Source organism: Gobio gobio (assembly GCF_949357685.1).
Source record: "Gobio gobio genome assembly, chromosome: 24".
NCBI classification, from domain to species: Eukaryota; Metazoa; Chordata; class Actinopteri; order Cypriniformes; family Gobionidae; genus Gobio; species Gobio gobio.
This window is the reverse complement of record NC_137120.1, coordinates 30,196,223-30,219,152: the sequence shown is the minus strand read 5'-3', so window position 1 is coordinate 30,219,152 and position 22,930 is coordinate 30,196,223. Positions and strand designations below refer to the sequence as shown.

At 38.4% G+C, this 22,930-nt stretch overlaps 1 protein-coding gene across 1 annotated transcript in view; it reads right to left on the bottom strand.

Annotated features, from left to right (window-relative positions):
- chaf1a (chromatin assembly factor 1, subunit A (p150)) overlaps positions 1-22,930 on the bottom strand; it is a 23,892-nt gene extending 962 nt beyond the window's left edge. The window contains exons 1-15 of the mRNA XM_079808581.1: positions 22,611-22,930; positions 21,709-21,756; positions 14,338-14,939; positions 14,209-14,256; positions 13,208-13,452; positions 9,249-9,309; positions 9,099-9,167; positions 8,700-8,914; positions 8,383-8,554; positions 5,380-5,460; positions 5,124-5,219; positions 4,804-5,050; positions 4,174-4,315; positions 1,061-1,358; positions 857-941 (exon numbers count right to left, since the gene is read on the bottom strand). Coding sequence (XP_079664707.1) covers positions 857-941; positions 1,061-1,358; positions 4,174-4,315; positions 4,804-5,050; positions 5,124-5,219; positions 5,380-5,460; positions 8,383-8,554; positions 8,700-8,914; positions 9,099-9,167; positions 9,249-9,309; positions 13,208-13,452; positions 14,209-14,256; positions 14,338-14,939; positions 21,709-21,756; positions 22,611-22,665 — 2,464 coding nt within the window. The 5' untranslated portion in view covers positions 22,666-22,930. The remainder of the gene's footprint in view (positions 1-856; positions 942-1,060; positions 1,359-4,173; positions 4,316-4,803; positions 5,051-5,123; positions 5,220-5,379; positions 5,461-8,382; positions 8,555-8,699; positions 8,915-9,098; positions 9,168-9,248; positions 9,310-13,207; positions 13,453-14,208; positions 14,257-14,337; positions 14,940-21,708; positions 21,757-22,610) is intronic.

Sequence of the window (22,930 nt, the reverse complement as noted above, 5' to 3'; positions counted from 1 at the left end):
ACGGCGAGTCATTCGCACGAATTGGAGGCAAATTAAGCGTCTTGCGTGATACGCGCGAGTGGTGCTTTTGTGCATTCACGCGTTTGACGCGAAGTCTGACGTCCAAGTTGAAAAATTAACTTTGGCGTCAATTCGTGCCGCGTTAACCAATCAGGAGCCGGCTTGCTGCTGTCACGTGGTAAGAGAAACCCTGCATAATTTAAAAATACTACTATTGTGTCACAAAATGTAGTTAAGACTTTTTCAGGTGAGAATGTAGTTGTTTAAAGCTCAAATCTGTGGTTTATTTATAAAGAGAGCGCCTATTTAAAAAAAATAATCTTGTGTTTGTGGAGTTGTGAGATCCAGGCGATCACCGGGCGCTCAGCGCTCATTAACCCCGGTGAGAGCAGGCTTTCCTTGGCTAGTCCTTCTGTCGTTTGCCGCTGGCTCTGATGTCCTGTAGTGGTTCGTCTTGTGTGGATCTAACGGGCGATCTTTGGTGTCATGAATCTATAATTTGTTGTCTGCCAAATCGTTTTGACTGAGGGCAAAGAGAAGTTTCATAACTTTATTTTTTAAGGATATTTAAATATACATGCAGTGAAGATAATGTAGGAGTTGCCTGGACCACATTTGTGTGGCTATTAATGTTTAATATATATTTTTAATGAAAATGAAAAGAGGCAGAGTGGTGTTTTATGACATTTCTCCTGAACACGTGTCTATTTAGCTTCAAACGCTCAATTTATATCCAATTCGCTGTGTACGCACGAATGGATTCAAAATGTTCAAGCGTCAAACTAGACACGGTAGACGCGATTTTGACGCTCTATTCGCGTTTGGTGTGAACGCAGCATTAGCAACGCATACTAACCGGATTGTTCCCCAATGATGACGCAATCATCGTCTTCATCATCCTCAGTGTCCGCCTGGAAGCCATCGGTCTCCATGACCTCAGTCTAAAGAATAAACCACAAAGTTAGACAGGTCTAAATAAGTCTTACAAATAGTTAGTAGGTGCATCAAAAAATAATAATATATATATATATATATATATATATAAAAAAAAAAAGTGCACCTGTTCGGAGTCACCACATTTCTTCATATACTTTGTAATGGAGTGGCTGCTGGCACTTTTCCTCTTGTTGGAGGGTGTGGTGGAAGAGGATGTGTTGGGCGAGTTGCCCTGTGTGCCGTTGGGGTCGTCGCGGGGGATCTGAGCCCCGGAGGTGAGGTAGGTCCACTGGCAGGGAACGGGCAAGGCCTCCTGAGAATGACGGGTCAGAACTTCTGCATGCACGTACCAGCAGCATCGTCTGTAAGTGGAGCGCTTTTCATACACTGCGTTCTCTTTTATGATGCGCCTGACGTGAATCCTATTGCCAAAAAAAGACAACATCCTTAAGTAACTTCATAATATTCTGACACACTGGCAAAAACGGTCCCCCAGAGTGCAACTGGAAGTCATTCTCAATGAGATCATGTTTCCATGCTTTAAGCATACAAGTCATCCAGTTTACACAGAAATGTTTACTAAAATAGACAAATTTTTCAAAAGGAAATATAGCAGTGGTATAAGAATGAGACGTAAAACACAAAAACAAAAAAGGTAGCATTTTCGCACTTGTGGTTATATCATCCTGAAGTCAACAGCCACTTTTGGTGGATAACCACCAAAATGGTGGAAAAGTGGCAAATGTGTGGTTTTTATTTTATTTAATTTTTTTATGGGCTTTTGGATAAATGCCTGAAATAAGGTCTGTGGTTTACAAAAGATTAAGATATTTTCACATATTCATTATTACTCTACTCATGATTTTGGTAAGCTCCTGAAAAAGGTGGTTGTTAAAAGGTGGCAAAATGGGACAACAGGCTGTCAGGGACATTAAACTTTATCATTCCCAAAACGTATCTACTTGCTAGCCTATTTGTGTTCATAATCATACTCATGCAAACTATTTTAAAGATTTTAAAGAAACATTGACTACATTTACATACAACCAAACCAAACCGCTCAATCGGACTGAAAAGCTTTCATGTAAACATCTTAATCGATCCGATAGAGCTCGATCCAAACAAAATTTAGATCGGATTGAGAGAAGTGGTTTATTCCTTTTCTAATCCGATGAAGACATGTAAACAACTTAATCGGATTGAAAATCAAAACTAGAAGGGCCGGGCATGTGCAATGACGTGGAAAGAGTGTAATGACGTAAGACGCACAGAACAATCTGGTCCTCCTGTTGAATCAAGTGTCATAAATGAGTGTCCCGTCATTCTAAAATGATCCTTTCACTCAGCGTCTGTGAAGTGGAGCTGGACAACGTTCCACCAGTCCTTGTTTTGGATTCTCATCCACTGATGACTGGTTTTGGGGCATTTTTACTGCATGATAAATATAAGCAGCACAGCAAAATGCTTCATATGCTCATATGTCTCCAAATTATGACCAGAAATGGATAAATATTAGGGGTGTAACGATACACAATTCGTTAGAAATTGAGATACTAAACTCACTACATTTTATGCCAAAATAAAGATGCTTTTTTATTATTACTTTAATATTGTTTAAATAATATTATTGTTCATATATTATCAGGACACAAATATTCCAACACTTCGTTACTATAAAATGACAATAAGTATTATATATAGTAGTTTAATGTAGTAATATCACTGAATCGCCATAAACTTTTATTTTTCTCATGCAGTACTCGCACAACAACTCTCCCAGTGCTGGCTATGTTCCGCTCTCGTGCAATTCATGCAATATACATATAAGAATAAACCATCTAAAATGCTTTGACTAATCAAACTACTAAAAATAAATGGGATAGGGTGATTTCACTTTGAGAAGTGCCTTTCCAGGAGCGCGGGTGCTTCAGATGATCAAGGCAATCAATCAGTTTTAATTGTAAGAAAGCACATCAAAATGACTATTTCAAAACCGTAAATGGTTAGTTCTGCATTTACTCACTCTCATGTTTTCGCCCGTCACGTTTGAACGTCTATGTTTACTACAGTATGCGTGTCGTTGTAAATCTGTTCATCATATAAAGCCACTGTGTCTCTTCAGAAGACTTGGATTTGGACTAGACCACTTGATACATTATTTTTATGATGCCTTTATGAAATTTCTGGGATCTTTTAAGTTTGAGAAGAATGGACTTTAAATGGAGGTACAGCAATCTTTCTCTGGTTTCTTCATTTGTGTTTTGAAGTTAAATGAAAATCTTATAGGTTTGCAACGACATGAGGGTGAGTACATGATGACTGAATTATAGCTTATAAATACAGTAAGCTATTAAAGTAGTTTATTACAGTAAACTATATTGCAAATCATATCGTTTACATGAACAATATATATCGTCACATTTTTATATTGCAGTATCTACAATGTATCGTTACATCCCTAATAAATATAAAGTCTGCTGTTTAAAACAAATAAAGAACCAATGTAGTAGAATAGATTTTATGTGCAAACAGCAGGAAACTGGCAGGAAAATGTCGTTGTAAAAAAAAATTCCGACCAAGGCCGGTTGCATAAACTAAGTTATTATGATAAGACAGTGTCTTAAGATCTAGTATGAGCCACTAACAGTTAGGCAAGTGGCATTCAGTCTAACTTTTCGTATCAAATTTGGCCAGTCTATGTTTTTATGTAACTGATTAGAAAAAATTATGAACAGTCTTAAAGAAAAAAATTTAAGACTAGTCTTAACGGTTTATGCAACCGGCCCACCTGAAGCTTGACACATAAACGCACATCAACCCGGTCACTTTATTTAGCGATTCATCAATCGGAAAGAATTCAGTCCTATTGAAAGAAAAGTTGTGCATGCATAGCCATTGACAGAGTAGTTTTTAATGGTGGTTGAAATGTGGTGTGGTGACTGTAGTGTAGTTCTTTATAGCCTAACTTAACTTTTATGATTTTTGAAGCCTACCAAAAGAAAAAGTTTATGATGAAGAAAGCTTGTAAGAACAAACTTTGGTGGTCACAGAGCCAGATTATTTTCTGCAATAACCCAAACGTCAATGGAAAAATCCTATTGGCTTTTTGTCAAATGAATCAGGGTGATGCTTCCTGGTTGGCCTACAAAATGATGTCATCCCTGTAGTACTGTAGTGGAAAATGTTTTGTATAATGATTGATACAAAAGATCAGTATGATACAGTTAGCTGGGTTACCTGGGTGGGACGCTGTCAATACAATTTAAAGGGCTTTCTGTGGGCGAGGATGTTTGCTGGCGACATAACTCCAGGAACTCATTGATTATGACTTTATTGCTGTTCACATTCCCATGAAGCAAAGGCAGCAGCCGTAACAGCACTGAAGAGAAGTGAAAAACACATTAACAATCACTGAATAATTTAAATCACTCAGGAAAACCAGCAATGTGCAACTGTATTAAAGTAATGAAGGCAGTGTGTTTTAATTTTATTCAGGAATGCAACATTTGTATGTGGATAATGAAACTTCATGGTGTGCCCATTTTTAGGTGTAAATTTTCACTGGTGATTTGCATGACTTTGTAGCACCTCTCAAAGCATGAATAGGCCCTTTAGGCTGGGCTTTGTGTATTAACTGAGCTGAAAGTGGCCGTTAATGCAGTGTAAGCGCTTCATGCTAGAATTGCATTTGCATTGCGACGATCTCACACAAACAGCTTGTAGAGACTCAGCTGAACAATATATGGATCCAACAAATTAAGACTAATGTTTAGTAAAGCAACTTGGACAGCAGATGAGAATTTTTTTATTTCTAACTGTATATATAATCTCACAAGTACACAACGGTTAAGCACACATTGTACTCACGTTTCTCATTCCTCTGTTGGCGTGAGGCGTCTTGTTCAGGGGTGCAGGACTCGTCTTTAGGTAAAGGCTCCAGTATACAAACAGCATACGGCTGCAGGAATTCCAGTGAAGGCTGTTCCCCTTCCCACAGGCAGCCGCGCACCACAGACTCCAACACCTTCACCTTCCCTTTAGACATCAGCTCAGTCTCCCATTCACGAGCCTTCATCCTCTGACGCACCTTCTGCTTCTCCGGATCCCCACCCTCCTGCAAGAGCAGACTGGTTAGTGTCATGACGTGACTGAATGAGGGGATTGAAGAGGGGTAATGTTACACGTACCCCGTCTTCAAGTGCTCCTTCCCCATCTGAGAGATAACCATGGGGAACAAAGAACCCATCATCATCGTCGTCGTCATCTCCTTCATCGTCGTCATCCTGGAGGGAAAAGAAAGATTTAAGTCACCTCCATATTCAAACCAGCTAATTTGTCACTGGCCAATTGACTGTGCACCTTTTTGGTGTGAATTTTCATGGCTTCTGTAGTGGCTAATTTGTCACTACAGAAATGTAACAATAGTGCCATTGTATCACTCACCCCCTCACTGTGTGACAGAGACTCTCCCGGCTCCTCTTCCTCCCACTCTTCATCACTGTCCACCTCATAATCCAGCAGCTCCTGGAAAAGCCAAAAAAAATTTGGATTAACACCACTTCAGGTTACTATGGAAGCCCATTTCCATGGGTATAAAGTTATACCAAATCATAATTTATATAAAAAAGTTTTTTAAATGCCATTGCCAAAAATGAGACTTTGAGTCATGACATGAGAAGTAAAAAATTGTGATTTTTCCCCCAACCTTTTTCGAATTTTGAGATTATGTCACAATTATGACTTATGTCCATGATTAACCAAATAGTGCTGGGCAAACTCAAAGTTTATTTCCGAAATGCTTCAAATCAGCGGAAGCAGGGACGTGAACTCCCAGGCCCTTGACAGTGACCAATGAGCTTCTTTGCATGCTGAAAAACTGCCAAGCCATTGTCCTGCTCGGCTCTCACTCAAACTTCTAAGCAAACAAGGAGCCAAATATAGCCACAGATTGTATTCAAGGAGAACTTCCATTAAGAGAAACCAAATTTCCCTTGATATTTCTGAGATATGACCCTTTTAAAGCAAAATAGGAGCAGCATATGTTTATTTACATAGGAATACATAATACTGTTGCCTTGACAGCAGTGAAGTTTAAGATGGCTCAAATGCAGCATTTCATTAGCCAGGTTTCCATCCTAGGATTTTTTTCCCAAAAAAGTGTTAGTGCATCAAAATGTTTAATGATATCGCTGATGGAAATGCCAATTATGTTTTGTTTATTTTTGCAAATGTTGAGACAAATCTTTCCCGTTTAACTTTAGCGTATACATTCTATGTTGGTACTTCAAATGCTGCAAAAAAACAGTTTGGAAACACTTAAAAATAAATGTGGTGTCACGACAGAATAAGCCTCTAGCGCCTGTTCCCGTAGCTCCCGTTAAAGCATTAATAAATTGTATATTCAATTATTTATTACTTTTGGTAATAATAAGATGTGTTGCCTCTCAAACATCATACATCCTTATTTTTAGATTTAATTTTGTCTGTTTTTAACAATCTAATAAAAGGTAATCAGAAAAATAATAGTCACATCCATTTCTGAATATTGCTTGATCAAGTATTGATCTAAATAGTCTTTATAACTAAGTAAAATGACACTTGTTAATAATAATAATTATTATTATTATTTTTTTTTTTTTAATATAGAGCCCACAATTTAATATATAATAAAGTTTTGTTTCAAAATAGATGAGGAAAACATAGCACCTTGAAAATCTCTGCAGCTCGTCCAAAAAAAAGGAAGGCTGTTGGAGTTTCAAATACTGACAAAAAGAAAGCCAAAATAGACAACATTACGACTATCTGAATAAAAAAAAATATTCAAATTATTTCATGGGCAGGATCTGGCTACTTGACAAATATGACACTTAAAATATTTTTTTAAATAGGCTACAACATGTAGAATAATTAGATCTCAAACCAATTAGAAAAAATAAAGTGGGTTGAATAAAAAAAGCTCTAAACAAATTGTTAAGATGGCAGCTCTATAAAGCAATTAAAAAAGTTAAATATAGGCTACACAAATATAAAATTTAGGTTACAGCTTCATCTGTCTCTGAGATAGGGTTGTAACAGTATGAGATTTTCACGGTATGATATCACTTTCCCAGTATACAATATTAAACAATCAAAAGTGTTTTTTTTTTAAAGTGAAAGCATTTGTTTGTTTTGTTTCTTCACATTTCCTTGATCAAAAACATCTAAAAAAAATTATTTAATAACTGATTATAGATTAGTTTAACAACCTATTTTTTACATTAATAATGTATTCAAATTCAGAAATCCTGGTTTGACTGTTCTTCTGGATTCTGTACTGATTTAATACAAATATACTATCAAAGATGCTGGTAATGAAATGAATGCATAAAACTTTAACAATTTAAATAATGTTTTAAAATGTAATCAAATGAAAAAAACTTATCCTTTTATGTTTTGGCTGCACAACAGATTTACTCAATTAAAATATGGGGAAAAATATATATTAGTTGATGATGATTATAATTATTATTGAGAAGTACATTCTATTGTACAATTTCAGTCAATTTCTTCATGATAAAAAGAGGACTTATTTTGACGGGTTGAGGTGAAGAGCTTTGAGTTTCATGGTGTATTTGACAGTAGTTTTTCTCAAATAAACTAATTATGAAGCGTTCTCTCAGAGCAGGTCTGGAGATGTGTTCATGTCCTCGTATAGTGAGACGGCAGACACTGTAAAACACTATGAGCATCGTACGTACTCGAGTATGTAGTACATGAAGCGCCGCCGCTCATTCAGACAGATTATATATTTATATAGCACTCTTTTTGAGCTTTATTTATTCACAGACAGTAGACCATGTCGTGATTTCAATTTATTCATCATTCCTTCACATTACGCTTTTTAGGTGACATATGCGTTATACTGTAAATTCTATTGTCATGACTGGATTCCGGGATTCACTCTGCATCATGGAAATCATACAACCTTAAATTATAAATGGGACATGGCACAGAGGGATGTGTTCTTGAATATAGGTAAACATGTTTGATGCGTTTCCTCCTTTTTCAGCCGCTTTGCGCCCCCAGTTTTTGCAAAGTGGATATCTGTCTTCGAGACAACCACTCGTTTGTTTGTTTTTGCCAATATCCAAAGCATTCCCGTACTGCAAATTTTAACTTGACTTTTAAAACGTTAACTTAATTTTCAACGCGAGATAGAGATTAGCTCTGAGAACAGCCTCCGAAAATAGTAAGCAGTAAATTTCAATCGTCTCATTACTTTCTGCATTTTACTAATAGGAATGATGCACACCATTTTATTGTTAAAAGGCCAATTGGATGGAAACAGGCTGGAGACAGCAAATTTCACAATCTTTTTTTGTTGTTTTCACATATTCACTTTATCGATAACAAACCTGAAAAATTGGAAGTGGAAACTTGGCTATTGACATTTTCTTGTGATATTACCTTGTCCAGTGTCATCGGACAGCGTGGCGAGATGTGAGTGCTTTTTTTACACCAGGTCCCCCAGTAAGCAGGACGATAATTATCATGGAACTGCAAGAGTTTCATGCGGCCATAACGATGGCGGTCAGGGACGCCATCTTCCTTTTGGCTTTCAGTTACGACCACACAATCTCTAATAACAGAACATGAAGGAACAAACAAACAAAACAAAAAATAAGCCTCACACATCACTAACAAAAACACCAGCTGGTGTTATGCACATTTAAATGATGAGTACATGTCATAAGAAACTCGGCAGCAGCTCAATGTGTCTTTACCTTACTGCATGGTGACTGGGCCTGGTTGGACCTGAACTGCGAGGTTTGTGCCCTGTCCAGTCCTTTAGTCCATTTAGAGTGCTGTCAGGTTGGGCGAGATAACGGTCCAGCTCCTCTAGGACTGCGTCTTCACATTGTACTCGAGTCAGTGGTGCCAGACACATGTGTGCTTTGATCTCAAAAGGAGCAAATTTCCCACAAACAGATGCGAGAGTCTAAAAACACAACATGTTTTGAGATTAAACGATTTTTAAATATGTTTTTGCTCGTTTGTGTGTGCGTCCTTTACATGCCCAACAAGGCCTCATTCTCACAATATCTTATGCAGCATTTGTAAATGTTTTACACAAGTAGTTTGACACAGGTGGTCTTCATTCTACACTGAATAATGCGACTCACCTTTGGTGCCAATTGGGTCTTGGACTTCTGTAGAAACCGTGTAATCTCAGCCTTCTCAGCTTTGATTCGCTGAAGAGATACATAAACACAATTAGGACAATTTGAAGCAATCAGCAATAAAGAACACCTCTGATAGATAAAAGCACTCACTTCTTTCTCTTCCTTCAACCGTTTTTCCTCCTCTTTCTTCCTTTTCTCTTCCAGTCTAGCCCTAAATAGATTAACACAAGAATTTAACTCATACAGGTCTTTCACAAAGTCAAATTTAAGACCATTATGACCTTTTTAAGACCATTATAAAGAAATGTAAGACATATATCAGTCATCAAAATAAATGATTTTGTGGTGGTCATTTCCAGAAATTTGCAAAAAAATGTGCAATTTGTGTTTCTAATTAGGATGCCACATTTAACATATGTTAGATGCACATTAGTCACACATGACAATAAAACTAAACAAAATGCATAAATCTTGTCTGGTATCTTACAAAAAAAACTTACAAGTAAGCCACAGCAATAAGCAATTGCTTCATATAAGTAAAAATTACTTGAGAAGTTAAGTAATCAAGTAAATGGTCAGTAATAAAATAAGAACTTACAAACAAATGACAATAGGACAAATAATAAATACAACAAAGATACAGATACAAACAATGCTTTAAATTTAAGTACAGTTTGTTTTTCCCTGTTGTTGTTTTTTTTTATTAAAGGGGGGGTAAAACACTGAGTTTCTGTCAATCTCGAGTACCTATAGAGTAGTATTGCATATCTCCGAAAAGTCTTTAGTTTTATCATATTTATAAAAGACAGATACGCTGTACCGAGTCTTTCCGGAAAAAAAAAACGAGCAGCTGGAGGCGTATCGTGTGGGCGGAGCTAAAGAGTCACGAGCGCACGCAACTATTGCGTTGAGAGCGTCTGAAAGCTTTGACATCCTTAAACGTGGAAAAGAAAACATTATCCTAAATAAAACATGGCTATTAATCAGATTCAATCACACATGATCAAGAATCAGATCCGGAGGCTGAAACTGAACAGGAGCAGCAGCAACAAGGACTACAGGAGGACGTCTTCTATGTGGTATGTAAGTTACTGTAACTGTATATATTTGCTTAGCGACTTGTCATGCGCGAGTTTTACAACATTTGTGTGTTTACTCATGGTTTATGGACTATTGTATGTGACTTAAAGTTAGCAGTAGCAAGTGGAACGATTTTGCACGTCATAGTGTTTACTTGAGGTGCACTTGCCCCGCCGATAGCTAACAAATCAAAGACATTTGAAGCAGTTTTACTCACCGCCTTCTTCCAACGCACGACCGTGAACCATAATCGCTGGGACCGTTCCATCTTTCAGCATTAGACGAGCTACAAATCCGGAGTTGAACCGTGCATTGTTTATAAAACGATAGTCGCCGAAATGCAGTGAACAAACAAAAACACTTGCACAACTCCGTTGCTGCTCCGGAAAAACAAACTCCATCCACTATCCCATTAACGCTGGGTTCTTTGGGAAGCTGTACAGGGGTGTCTTGCCCTGACAACCAAAAACACACTTCTTTGGTGACATTGTTGATTTCGTGCAGCGCAGCCGGCTTAAGCGCGTTTATGGCCGTGCAATTGCGCTCTCGCTCTGGTCGCGCGCGCCTTCCCGGGAGAAGAGCCCGTACGGCCCGAACAAGGACATTCCGCCCTTGTTGACATCACGCAGACCCATACTCGAAAAAAAACTTTCCGAAACGAAGGAGTATTTTTGGCACAGAAATACTTCTTAAAACGTCCAACTTTTTTATTTTTTTTACTTTGTCCATGTTTAGTATGGAAAGTCTTTAACAGTGTAAAAAACTCAGTATGCATGAAACAGCATTTCACCCTCCTTTGACAGACAGGAGCGGGTATAGGCTATATTAGGTTGCTTTCTTTTTAAGACCTACAGTAATGCGCAGATCCAATTCCACCAATAGGGACATAGGCAGAATAATGTGTGTATTTGATTGTTCAAGGACAATAATACTAGAAAGAGAACACATTCGGTATACTCGCGCAAGCGCTGACAGGCTACACAGTAGAGCCCGACCGATAAAGGATTTTTAAGGCCGATACCGATACAAATATTTGGTCACTTAAAAATCCGATATTCCGATATATCAGCCGATATATATTAAAAATAAATAAATAAAATAACAGAAACGCGTAAAAAACACTTAAACAGATTTCCCTTATACATTAGTTATAAGTAGTTATTCATGATCCCTCAGCCTCTCTAAAATAACATGATAATGTAGTTTAAAAATAAACTTGTTTTATTGTCACAACAGAACAGAGGAACATAAAAATATATTAAAGTTCTGATAAATAAAATGTATAAAAATAGTCGTTTGGACGAAAACACAATAACAAAAACAAAAAATCTAAGTTTCCAGTATTAATAGATGTGGTAAGCTTTATAAATATAACTTTGAGCAAGACTGGAAAAAAAATATTCAGTTAAGTTCTAGAAGTTCTGATAAATAACAACAACAGCAAAATATAAACTATATACAGTATAAATATGAGCCACCTTATAATTACAATGTCAACTTGCTTATCCCTTTACATGCACTCTTTTAATTCTATCCATCAAGCTACAACAAACCATTTTCAATCATCATTTGCTGCCTGCCTTCTAAAATCTACTACTTATGATGATGCAGTAAATCCATTATTTGACTTGTTAATGCTGCGTCTGAACGAAGTCACGCACTTTCGTTCACTCTTCACGAGCCTAACTTATGATTTACAATGCAGGGACTGGAACTACAAATATACTAGTTATAAATACAGTAATCATTACTTTATTTAGGCAGAATAAGTTTGTTGTGATTTCCAAGGCGCATTAATGTTAGCGGTCTCCCACTGATAGCCATGGCATTAGCTAGCTTTGTGGTTAGCGTCTATGATAAGTTATAATTTAGAAATATGTATACTTTTTCAAAATAACGGGCAGGGGAGAGATGATATGTCTCATGCTGTCAAACTGTCAGACTATTAAAGAAATACATCTTATTCAGTCACATTGTCCGAGTTAAACTTAGTCAGTCAACTGTAACCTAGCGTAATTACCAGCTCTCTTGGCTTACATGTAACAGCAAAACTGGACTTGGCAGTTACAAATTGTCATGTTATTTGAGTTAAGAGAACTGATGGGGATGTTCTTTTAATTGTTATTCAATTCAAGCAATGTATGGCTCGTTGCCAACTTACATGCACTTCAAGGATGATCTGTGTTGTGAATGCAACGCTCACAGCGCTGAAGCTCAGCATGACTCTGCTGGATCAGCTGGTGGTGTTGCCAGCCGGCACGTTGTAGGGTGCCCTCTGGTGGACAAACTATGAAACGCCAACACTCAATGTGTTTGAGCGGTGTTTCGTCCGGTTTTTTTTATTTTTTTTTAAAATATTCATTTATCGGCCATCATAAATGCCGATACCGATAGTTTGGAAAAAGCCTAATATCGGCCGATAATATCGGCCCGCCGATATATCGGTCGGGCTCTACTACACAGACTCCGCAGCCAGTCTGACATCAGTCAGCGTGTGTCAGTAGCGAATTGAGTTCATGGTTTACATTGCTTTTATTAACTTTTTTTAGTGCTATATCAGGCATATCATACTTTTTATTTGGTCATTATGCAAAACGGCATAGAGATTTGCCTACGCTTTCACGATCACGGAACTGGAAGAACTATTCGCTGAAGAATAAAATCCATTTTATGTGTCTGTGGTACAATCCGAAAGAGACTCTCGCCAATAACACAAGCTGATTGGCTGCATGTTGGTCTCATTTGTGCTCGTAATATAGCAAATTATATTTGGACTAGCAAAAGAAAGAACTACAACACCCTGGAATCAAGAAAAAACACACAAAAGTGCTGTGGGAGCATTTCAATGAGCAATGGAGGTAGCGTTACATGGACGTAGGACAAATTAAGACCTGTTTAAAATGATTTAAGACCTAGAACTCAATACTTCAGTGAATTTAATATTTGAAGGCCTAAAATTGATTTAAAGTTTAGACTTTTTAACACCCCACGGAAACCGTAGTATTGTGGTGCTGTACTGAGTCACTCACTCAATTTTCATTTGCCGCTGCTCTTCTTTAGCTTTTAGTTTGTCTGCCTTTTCTTTCTCTTCCCTCTCCTTTTTCTCCCGCCGCTCCTTTTCGTCTTTCTCCTTCTTCTCTTTCTTCTCTCTCTCCTTCTCTTCCTTTAGCTTGCGGGCCTCCTCCTTCTTCTTCTCCTTGGCAGCTTTGGCCTCCTGTTTCTGGCGTTCTTTCTCGTCCCTCTGTCGCTGCTTCTCCTCCTGCTCTTGGACATTCTAAGGGACAATAAAGGGCTTTTCAAATGGAGTGCAAAGAAGAAACAATCAATCCTTCTTGAACCCTTAACGGCGTGCAAACATTCACATTGAGATACATTTGATTAAATTTTTTGCTTTTGGGGTTGAAAAAAAAACACACACTAAGATATCAGCTTTGGGCTTATGAACCCATGACCTGCGTTCCAGACAGACATCAAGCTGTCGACATTGTTAGTTGCCAAGTACCAAAAAAAAGCCATAGTAACAAAAATAAACCGTTTATATATTATATCCATCACCATATTTATTACAATAGCTGCAATTTATTTTATTAAAATACAGTGAAAACATTACAATTTAATTTAGCTGTTATCTATTTATTTTAATTAAATAAAAAAATTCTGTGACGGCAAAGCTGAATTTACAGCATCATTTGTGTAACTTACTTTGAACCAAAGCAACAGACATTTATTTGAGATTTATTGTTAGTACTGTTCACATGGTTAGGGTACTTTGCACTGTGTGTGTGGAGCGTGGGTGACCGTGTTTGTCTGTCACCAACGATTTTTGAGCCGGGAAAAACCATGTTACTCCAGCCTTAAGTGTCACGTCTGGAAACCGTGATATATATTTTTGAGGATTCTTTGATGAATATAAAAAAAACTGTTTCAACGATTCAACTCAGTGGCAAATGCTCTTTATATAGGACCACTGACAGATTAACATTACACAAAAAATGTGGGTTTCTAAATGTTGTAAAACGCAAGATTTTACCTTAAGGGATCTTCGCTTCGTTTTACTGGCTGCATTTATCCGTGATGTCTGCATAAAGAAAGGAGATTGATCAATAGGTTGAACTTTTAGCACAAAAACTAAAATAAAAATGGATTTGTGTCTACTCACAGAGGCAGGGGTGGTAGGAGCACTCTTGCTGGGCTCTGGTGAGCTCTCTACCACTGAGAGGGAGCTATTGGATCCAGTTGACAGCACAGACTCATTCCCGGGACTGGCTTCAGCCTCCTCCTGCTGCTCCTCTTCCTCTTCTTCTTCCTCTTCCTCACTCTCAGAGTCCTGAGTTATGTCCAGCAGTGGGAGGGGGTCTTCATCATCATCTTCCTCATCCTTTTCCGTCTCTTTCTCTGTCAGTGGCGTGGTGGGTTCTGTGGTATTTTTTTTTGTCGTTTCTCCACTAAGGGGGCAGGTGGCAGCAACCGGAGGTGCAGGCTGGTCTTTGACGGCATCATTTGAGTCTTCGGTGAGGTCGATAGTGGCTTCGGGGACAGAGCGGACTGGGGAATGCTTCCGTCGGCTCATGAAGCAATCAAGAGGGCCGCGGCCGTTTACCAGAGCCGGGCCACGGAGCAGCGGGGCGGAGGAGCTGTCCATATCATTTTCTCCATCAGAGGCACTTGGCTCAGAACACTTTGGGGCAACCGGACCTTTGGTTCTTTTGGGTCCACTGCATTCCTTGGGTTCTGGGTTGAGCCTTTTAAAAGGTAGACGTGCTGTAGGGAGGTAACATTGTTAGTTAAGGCTGGAATACACTGCACGACTTTCAAAATGTGAACAGATTTTAAAACACTTGCCCCTGGTTTTGCAGACAAGACTTGTGGTTAACTTATGGTTAATCAGCTCATGATTGGTTAACGCGGCGCGAATATCTGCCAAAGTTCAGATTTTTCAACTCTGGCGATTCGCTCAATTCGCGCCACAGAATGTCTATTAGCGTTTTTGCATTGACTTAACATGTAAATCACTCGGGCAAAATGCTTCATTCGCGTCCGGTGTGAACGCACCATTAAGCTAGTCCCAGACTACAATGCGTGTTTGAGCTGTTCTAACTGAAAGCAACTTTCACTGGCATATCTTAATCACGCTTGGGCACGACACAAGACAACCGTGCCTAGTGTGAGTAAACCCTTAAATGCGTAGGAGACTGACACAGACAAGAAGAAATTGTTGAGTAAAGTCATTATTTTTGTTTGTTTTTTTTGCGCACAAAAAGTACTCGTCGCTTCATAACATTAAGGTTGAACCACTGGAGTCACATAGACAATTTTAACAATGTCTTTACTACCTTTCTGGGCCTTGAAAGTATGAATTCAATTGCTGTCTATGGAGGAGTCAGAGAGCTCTCAGATTTCATTAAAAATATCTTAATTTGTGTTCTGATGATGAACGATGGTCTTACGGGTTTGGGACAACACGAGGGCGAGAAATTAATGACAGAATATACATTTTTGGGTGAACTAACCCTTTAATGAGATTCAGAAAAAAGAATGGATTGTCTGTCTCACGATCAGAAGTAACATTTAAAATTGCTAATGAGAGACTAGTCTCAGCCTTAGGCTGCGTTCACACTGCAGGGCTTAATGCTCAATTCCGATTTTTTGAAAAAATGCGATTTTTTTGCAAGGCCGTTCACATTTCCAATTAAATGCGACCTTTTGTGATCTCCTGTGTGAACGTGAAAAGACCCAGAAGTGACCCGCATGCGCAGAAGAGTACTCAACGGTCAACGACGTCACTTGTTGTTTACGGAAGTAGCCAAATATGGGTGTCAGCATTGGAGTTCGTTTAGCTTTATTAAAGTTATTTTCGCAACGGAGCCAGCACCATTACAACCTTCTCATGTTAAGAAGAAAATTAAAAAAGAGGAGGAGAGCAAGGTTTTTGGCCATGACGTTTTGTGGAGCAGTGGTAGCAACGTCGGTACATAGTTGTTTATCTTCTCATTCCCGCCTACTTCAACGTACAATGATGGCGTTTGTCGCGTATCAACGACGTGCGGGTCGGATACATGTGACCTGGCAGTTCAGACTGAAGACGCATTTCAAAAGATCGGATATGTATCGGATTTGGACCACATACCCAAGTGGCCTGGGTCGCATTTAAAAAGATCGGATCTGTGTCATTCAGACTGTCATGAAAAGATCAGATACAGGTCGCATAAGGGCAAAAAAATCGTAATTGGGTCGTTTCAGCCTGCAGTGTGAACGCAGCCTTAGACATCACGCCCATGGACCGTTGGCTAAACGTCTGATGCATATGGCGCACTCATCTGGAAACACTTCAGGAGTTTCGAAGTCGTCATCTGATTGGTTGAATTCTACAGGATGTCCGTGAGACGTGTGTGTTGCGTTCTTTAACGGTCCGCCAGGAAACATGCCCTGACGCTAAACTCCCTCATGGAAGAAAAACCCTGTTGTGTTTACAACTGTGACCATGAGCGCTTACCAGGATCAACTAGAGTTGTTCCGATTCCAATACTAGTATCAGAAATATCACCGATACCACGACAAATTCTGGCATCGGTATCGGCGAGTACTTGAACCCATGTACCGATCCAATACCATTTTCTTAAACAAGACCTAGTTATGACCGCAAGCTTTGCCTAACTGCTGCACGGTTCTTCTTCACTGCTCAGAATGCATTGCAAACACAGGAAGTTGTGCTGTGTTGCCACAAGCAACCCCTGTTTAGAGCAGCGAAGAAGAAATGAAAACGCGTTAGCAGTATGTCCGCTGTTTAGCAGTATTACGTCTCTGTGTGGATGGCGGGCGCCCGCGCGCACACACACGCGCGTGACACTCACACTCTGTCCTTGTCCTCCCCAGTTTCTCTACCTTTACATGCATTTTTTTCAGTCTATGGTCACTATATGAGGACACGAACGCATTAACCGTCACTTCATAATAATTTACTGTCATATAATGAACACAGACACTCAAAAGTGTTCACGACAACCCGTCAAAATAAAAGTTTGGTTTAACGTGAAGAAATTTTCGGAATATATTAGGCTGCTGTTGTAGATTACTACTACAGTATATTTAGCTACGTCACTATGTAATAATAATACGTCTCTACTAATAATAATTATGCCTAGAAGGTTGTAAAGAGATTATTTTCTGATTAATATATAATTTTTTATGTTCCTACATTTATTTGTTGCACTATTTTTTTATACAGTTCAGGGCTCCAGAGTGCGACTAAATGGTCGCATTTTGCGACTAAAATTTGAGAGTGTGCGACTGAATTTTACATCCAGTCGCACATGTGCGACCAGTAAATTTGCCTGCTGTCATACTGGAGAAATTAAGAAAGTACACTTATTAATTATAATTGATAGACGTTAAGTCTGGCAAATTCTATCTTTGCCAGCCGTTTCTATATGAGATAATATTAAACCATTTGTCCGTGATGCATTTTTGCTATTCGCAATCCAGAAGAGAGAGAAAGCGAGCGAGCTCTGTCACGTGGAGCTACAGCGAACACAACACCACAGTCAGCTTAATGAGTGAGGATGGCCAAGAGAACTACATAACAGTTTAGTCTGCTTACTTTAGGGATGTGCTGTGATATTAATCTAATTTTATTTTCGATTTTGGCTTCCAAGAATTATAAAAAGATGGTATGAGGTAAAACTATTCCTATAGCCATGTTCCGTCGAGCGCGACATCCTTCCCTTCACAGCTGCGCTGTCATTTCTCCCTAAACCTAAACTAAACGTCAGATTCAGTGATTGTTGTAAACTGCAGTCTCTACTGTTGCTAAACTGCGGGATGTGTTTGATAATAAAGAGCTATTAAATGCACAATAATCCGCGCAAGAGACGCTGTTTCCAACTTCAAGGCGGCTTATGTGTGTGTGCTGCGAAATGGACCGACTTGCACTTAATATTTTAGGCTTCGTGTGCGCATATAAACCATCAAATAAACAACAAATAGCCGGTGTCAAAATGACCAGTTTGGAGAGTAGTTATTTTAACAGTTTATATCTTAAATGGGCGTAAATCGTTTGGAGAAATAGGAGAATTTGATATTATTAGTTCTACATTCGATCGGTCTTAAAGGGGCAGCGTCTAATAAACCTGCTGACGATTGAGCCATTAATTCGAATCGAACAAAAGGCAAATAGAAAATATTCACATCTCTTGAATTAATAACTTTAGCTTTTATAAGCATTAATCTATCAATTTATACAGTGAAAACTATGCAGTGTTATTTTACATTTCATTACTTTATTAGATTTCTTTGTAGGTTTGTTCTTTACTGTAATATTAATGTTAGCAGACCTTCCGAATGCCTGCACACTGGTCCATTTACAAATAGATGTTTTATATTTTTGTTCAAACTTTGCGGTTTCTTTTGCTATAGATATTTTACTTTTCAGATTATAAAGGCATGTTAATTGTTTGTTTTTTTTAATAAAAAAAATATATAAAGTATAATAAAAAGAACCGTTAAGAATACTGTTAAAGTACCGGATCGATAAGCAGTATTGGTAAGAGTAGTAATACCATTAAAACCTTAACGATACCGATTCCTATTAGTAATACAGTGGAAATTAGTAGATTTGGTTAGCATGTTGATTTACGGTGTGCGCCCCTAAAATTTTCAGTTGGGGGCCACTGTGCTCCAAGTGAAAAAAGTTAGTCTGGAGGCCTGCAGTTATATTGTAAAACTAAAATACCTTTTTCAGTTTGCAGTGTTAGATTTGTGGCTGCATTAAAGTTCTTTTTTGCTTAAAAATAAATAATATTACTGTCAAATGCATGTCAGATAATAAAAATACTGTAATAAATACAGTAGTTCACTGTATGTATTTGTTCATGTTTTATTATGGGATAAGTCTGAAGCACACCATAAAATAATTCTAGCAATTCATACAAGGCTAGTAGTATATACAGTAGAGATGCTCCGATCAGCATTTTTGGGGCCGATCACCGATTACCAAGATCATGATCTGCCGATTGCCGATCACAGAATGGCAGGGGAATGGGAATCTTTTATCTATAATCTTGCAGAGTTTGCACCATTTGTAGAAATGAAACTAACTCTTAATTAAGGAGAACCACCAAGTGTTTATTTTAGAAAATGAGATAACTTAAGGCTATTGTAGGCCATCTTTCCCAAATAAATGTATATAATAAATGTATATAATTATCTCACCTAAATATTTGATCATGCAGTGCATTTTTGTTTTTAAAAACAATTTTTCAGGTAGGTCTTACATTAGTATTGAGGTAAGAAATACTAAAGACATTTAATAAGAAATCAAATGTAAATTAATATTGGTCTTCCCTGAATAAATTAAATTAGATTAATCCTTACACTTAAGGTTGCAAAAGTTAGTCATTCAAGAGCAGTGAGTGTCATAAAGGCTAATCAAACAACACAAGACAAAGAGAAACTCAGAGACAGCAGCAGTTTATTCGACAGCTGTCACTTTAAGAGTGAACACGGATAGGTTACATGCAGTTGCACAAACGTTCACTCGCGAATCACGACGGGGTTTCCGTGCATACTCGTCAAGACGGTCATTTAGTACATACATTTGTGTGTTTCTGACCATTTCAGCGCAATTTGTACTCGCAAGCTTTTTGTGAGATGGCGTGTGTGTGTGTGTGTGTGCGCGCATGCACGGTCTGGAGAGCGCGCAAGTGCTGAGCGGTTTGAACACTGGCAAGACTTAAAAATAAATGCAAATGGTAAACTTTAGTGACGATGCGACACTGCCTTGATTGTGCAAATCCTGAAGTGGCAAATCCTGTGTCAACTGTGCAGCTCAATTTTAGTGCAGATGCAATGATGTGAAGCCATTTGAGCATTTTGAAAGGGAGAGAGAGAGCGCGCGCACGCTGTGATTCACTCGCGCTGTTTAACTTGCGTCTCACAGAAAGTTTTCAAATGACTGCGTCAGTTATTTAATATAGAAATATGAATTGTACCTCACCTTCAGCATTATAATTATTTTACCCGCGCTGGAAAGAGAATGAGACTGTGTCGCTGCATATCATTCCCTAGCTCTCACGGCAGGTGCGGGTTTATGTGTCGCCAGCATGCGATCGGTTCATGAGATCGGCCTTTTTGGAGACCGCCGATCAATCATCCCAAAGCGATTATCGTCCGATCGTGATCGGTTGCCGATCAATCGGAGCACCCCTAATATACAGATACACACCCAGGTATCTGATCAGTACTCGGTATCGGCCGATACCCTGAGCCCAGGTATCGGAATCGGTATCAGGAAGGGAAAAAGGGTATAGGAACATTTCTAAACTAAACGCTGGATTTTCAAAAGTGTGTGGAAATCCCAGCTCCATTGTTGTAGTAAAATTGCACAATATTCCTAAATTAATAATTCCTAGATGCACAACTGTCTGTTATTGCAGGGACATCGACTTTACATTTTCATGCCCCTAAACATGACGTGGAACAAAATGAACTGTGATTGGTTGAGTTACATGTCTGTCAGACGGCCTCAGGGCGGTCCTTGGCCAATGAAAGCTGCGATGGAATCCAGACCTTCTGCCGTCAGTGTGAAGGTCTGGCTACGCGAGAATAATGAGAGAAAAGCACACCACGGCTAGAGAGCAGCGGAGCTTTTATTATGCAGCAGAGCTTCCACTTTTTCCGGTCAAGCATATGTGGGATAACGCAGCGCTGTCGATCATATTAGATACTTTTGAGTGGTTGAAAATGATGTTATAATGTTACTCTGTGCATTCCCACCACGGCTACTATGAGTATTATTAGATATTAGAAAGTCATTAATAAATGCTGGATGGCTTGTGTTCTAAATGGCATGCAATTCATTTTAAAACATTGTATGACAGAAAATGTTGTATTACTGTAAAAATACATTTTCTGTATATAAAGTCTCCAAACAATTGTTCCCTTGTCTAATAAAACACAATATATTAGCGTCTTTGGTGTTTCCATGGTTTCTACAAAATAAAAAGAAATCGAGGGTAATGCGGGTATGATTAAAACCGCTTATTTCTCTGGATTCAAATATTCTTGGAAACATTTGGAATAATGTAAATACACATAAACAAAAAATATACCACTGTTCTAGTGGTTTTTGGATATTTTAATCCAAAAATCTTACATATTGTGGACATTAAAACTATATATATATATATATATATATATATATATATATATATATATATATATATATATATATATATTTTTTTTTTTTTTTTTTTTTTTTTTTATCAATATGGTATCTTGATTTTATATCATAATAATCAGCAGTAATGGCCACTGACAGGCATCTAAAAGGTTGGCATTTTCTGATACATTAGAAGTGAGTCAATATAGCATCATTTCATGTCAGTAAATAATAAAAAGATCTCAAATTCGCCAAAAGAAATAATCTAATAGATTGAGTCCTCAAAGTATTACTAAACCACACTGTATTGTGCTGGGTGGAGATTGTTTTACATTATTGACCAGAAACATCAACATTTAAGTTGTTTGTGTTTACCTTGAACAAGCTTCTTGCTGGTATTAGCTTTGCCCACACAATCCATGCCTGAAATATAAAGAGTATGGTAAGGTAACAGAAATACTTGCAAAAAATGAAATGACAACAATCTGACGTGAACTTTAACATGTTGTTCATATCAATAAATGACGCAAACACAACAATACTCGTTGTCAAAGCACATCTCGTCGTAACAAAGGTGATGGCTAAACCTGCATGCTACTACTTGACAGTCACAGCCGAACCAGAAGAATTTATTTTCGAGGATAAATAGTAACATTAAACTTTTAAAAGCTAAAGGAGTCCTCACATAAAACGCAGAGCGCTTACAGACATTCAAAGAAACGACAGCCACGTATTACACGTTAAGCGTTTATTTTTGAACTCCCGCCTTTCAGTGAATGATGGTTTGTAGGCCAGTTTGGCTACTGAACCTGTGAATACGGAGCCATTTAGTCCATCCATTAGCACAAGACTGAGGAACAAAGAACTGGATTGAGCTCAAAACAACATATATGGGGCGAGCTTCGACACAGCACCACATATACTGGAAAATATAAACTATACGCGAGGAAAGACGCATTTGTGTGTAGAAAACTCGATTGACAATAACAAATCTGAGCCAATAGCTCACCTGCTAGCATGCTAATTAAGGTCACAAAACCCTCGACAACCCCAAACACTCCTTGAAAAAGTCTTGAAAGTTATATTCGCGTAGTTTTTCAGAAAAACTGAGCTAAGCTAAAAAAAAAAATCAGAATAATAAGTGGAGTTGTTCACACTTTTCTTCTATTAGCTGTCTATGCGAGCTTTCTGTCTTTATTTGCCACACTATTACCGGTGTATATAGACTCGAAACATGCTTTAAACCAGTTTTATTTTCAGTTAAATAAACATCAAACCTCTGCGTGGAGTGGAGGCCAAAGGCTCTTCAGCCGCGAGCATCACGACCACCATCCGCGCGCCTTTCAGCTCCGTGCGCTCGCGCAGTCCTCTCACTGAAAACGTTAAACGGAAACGGGGAGCGCGTTTTTGACCTCCGTGCACAGCTTCTTAAAGCTAGTCATCGACTCCACGTCTTACCCAGCTATAGTATTAACGTGTTAACTGCAAATTTGATGTGTTTCTGTAACTTTTAGAGTTATAGATTCAGTTTTTTTCGTGTGTAATCCTGGTCCCGTCGTTCCCGTCTCATCCCCGGCTAGACTCCCTCGCGCTCCCC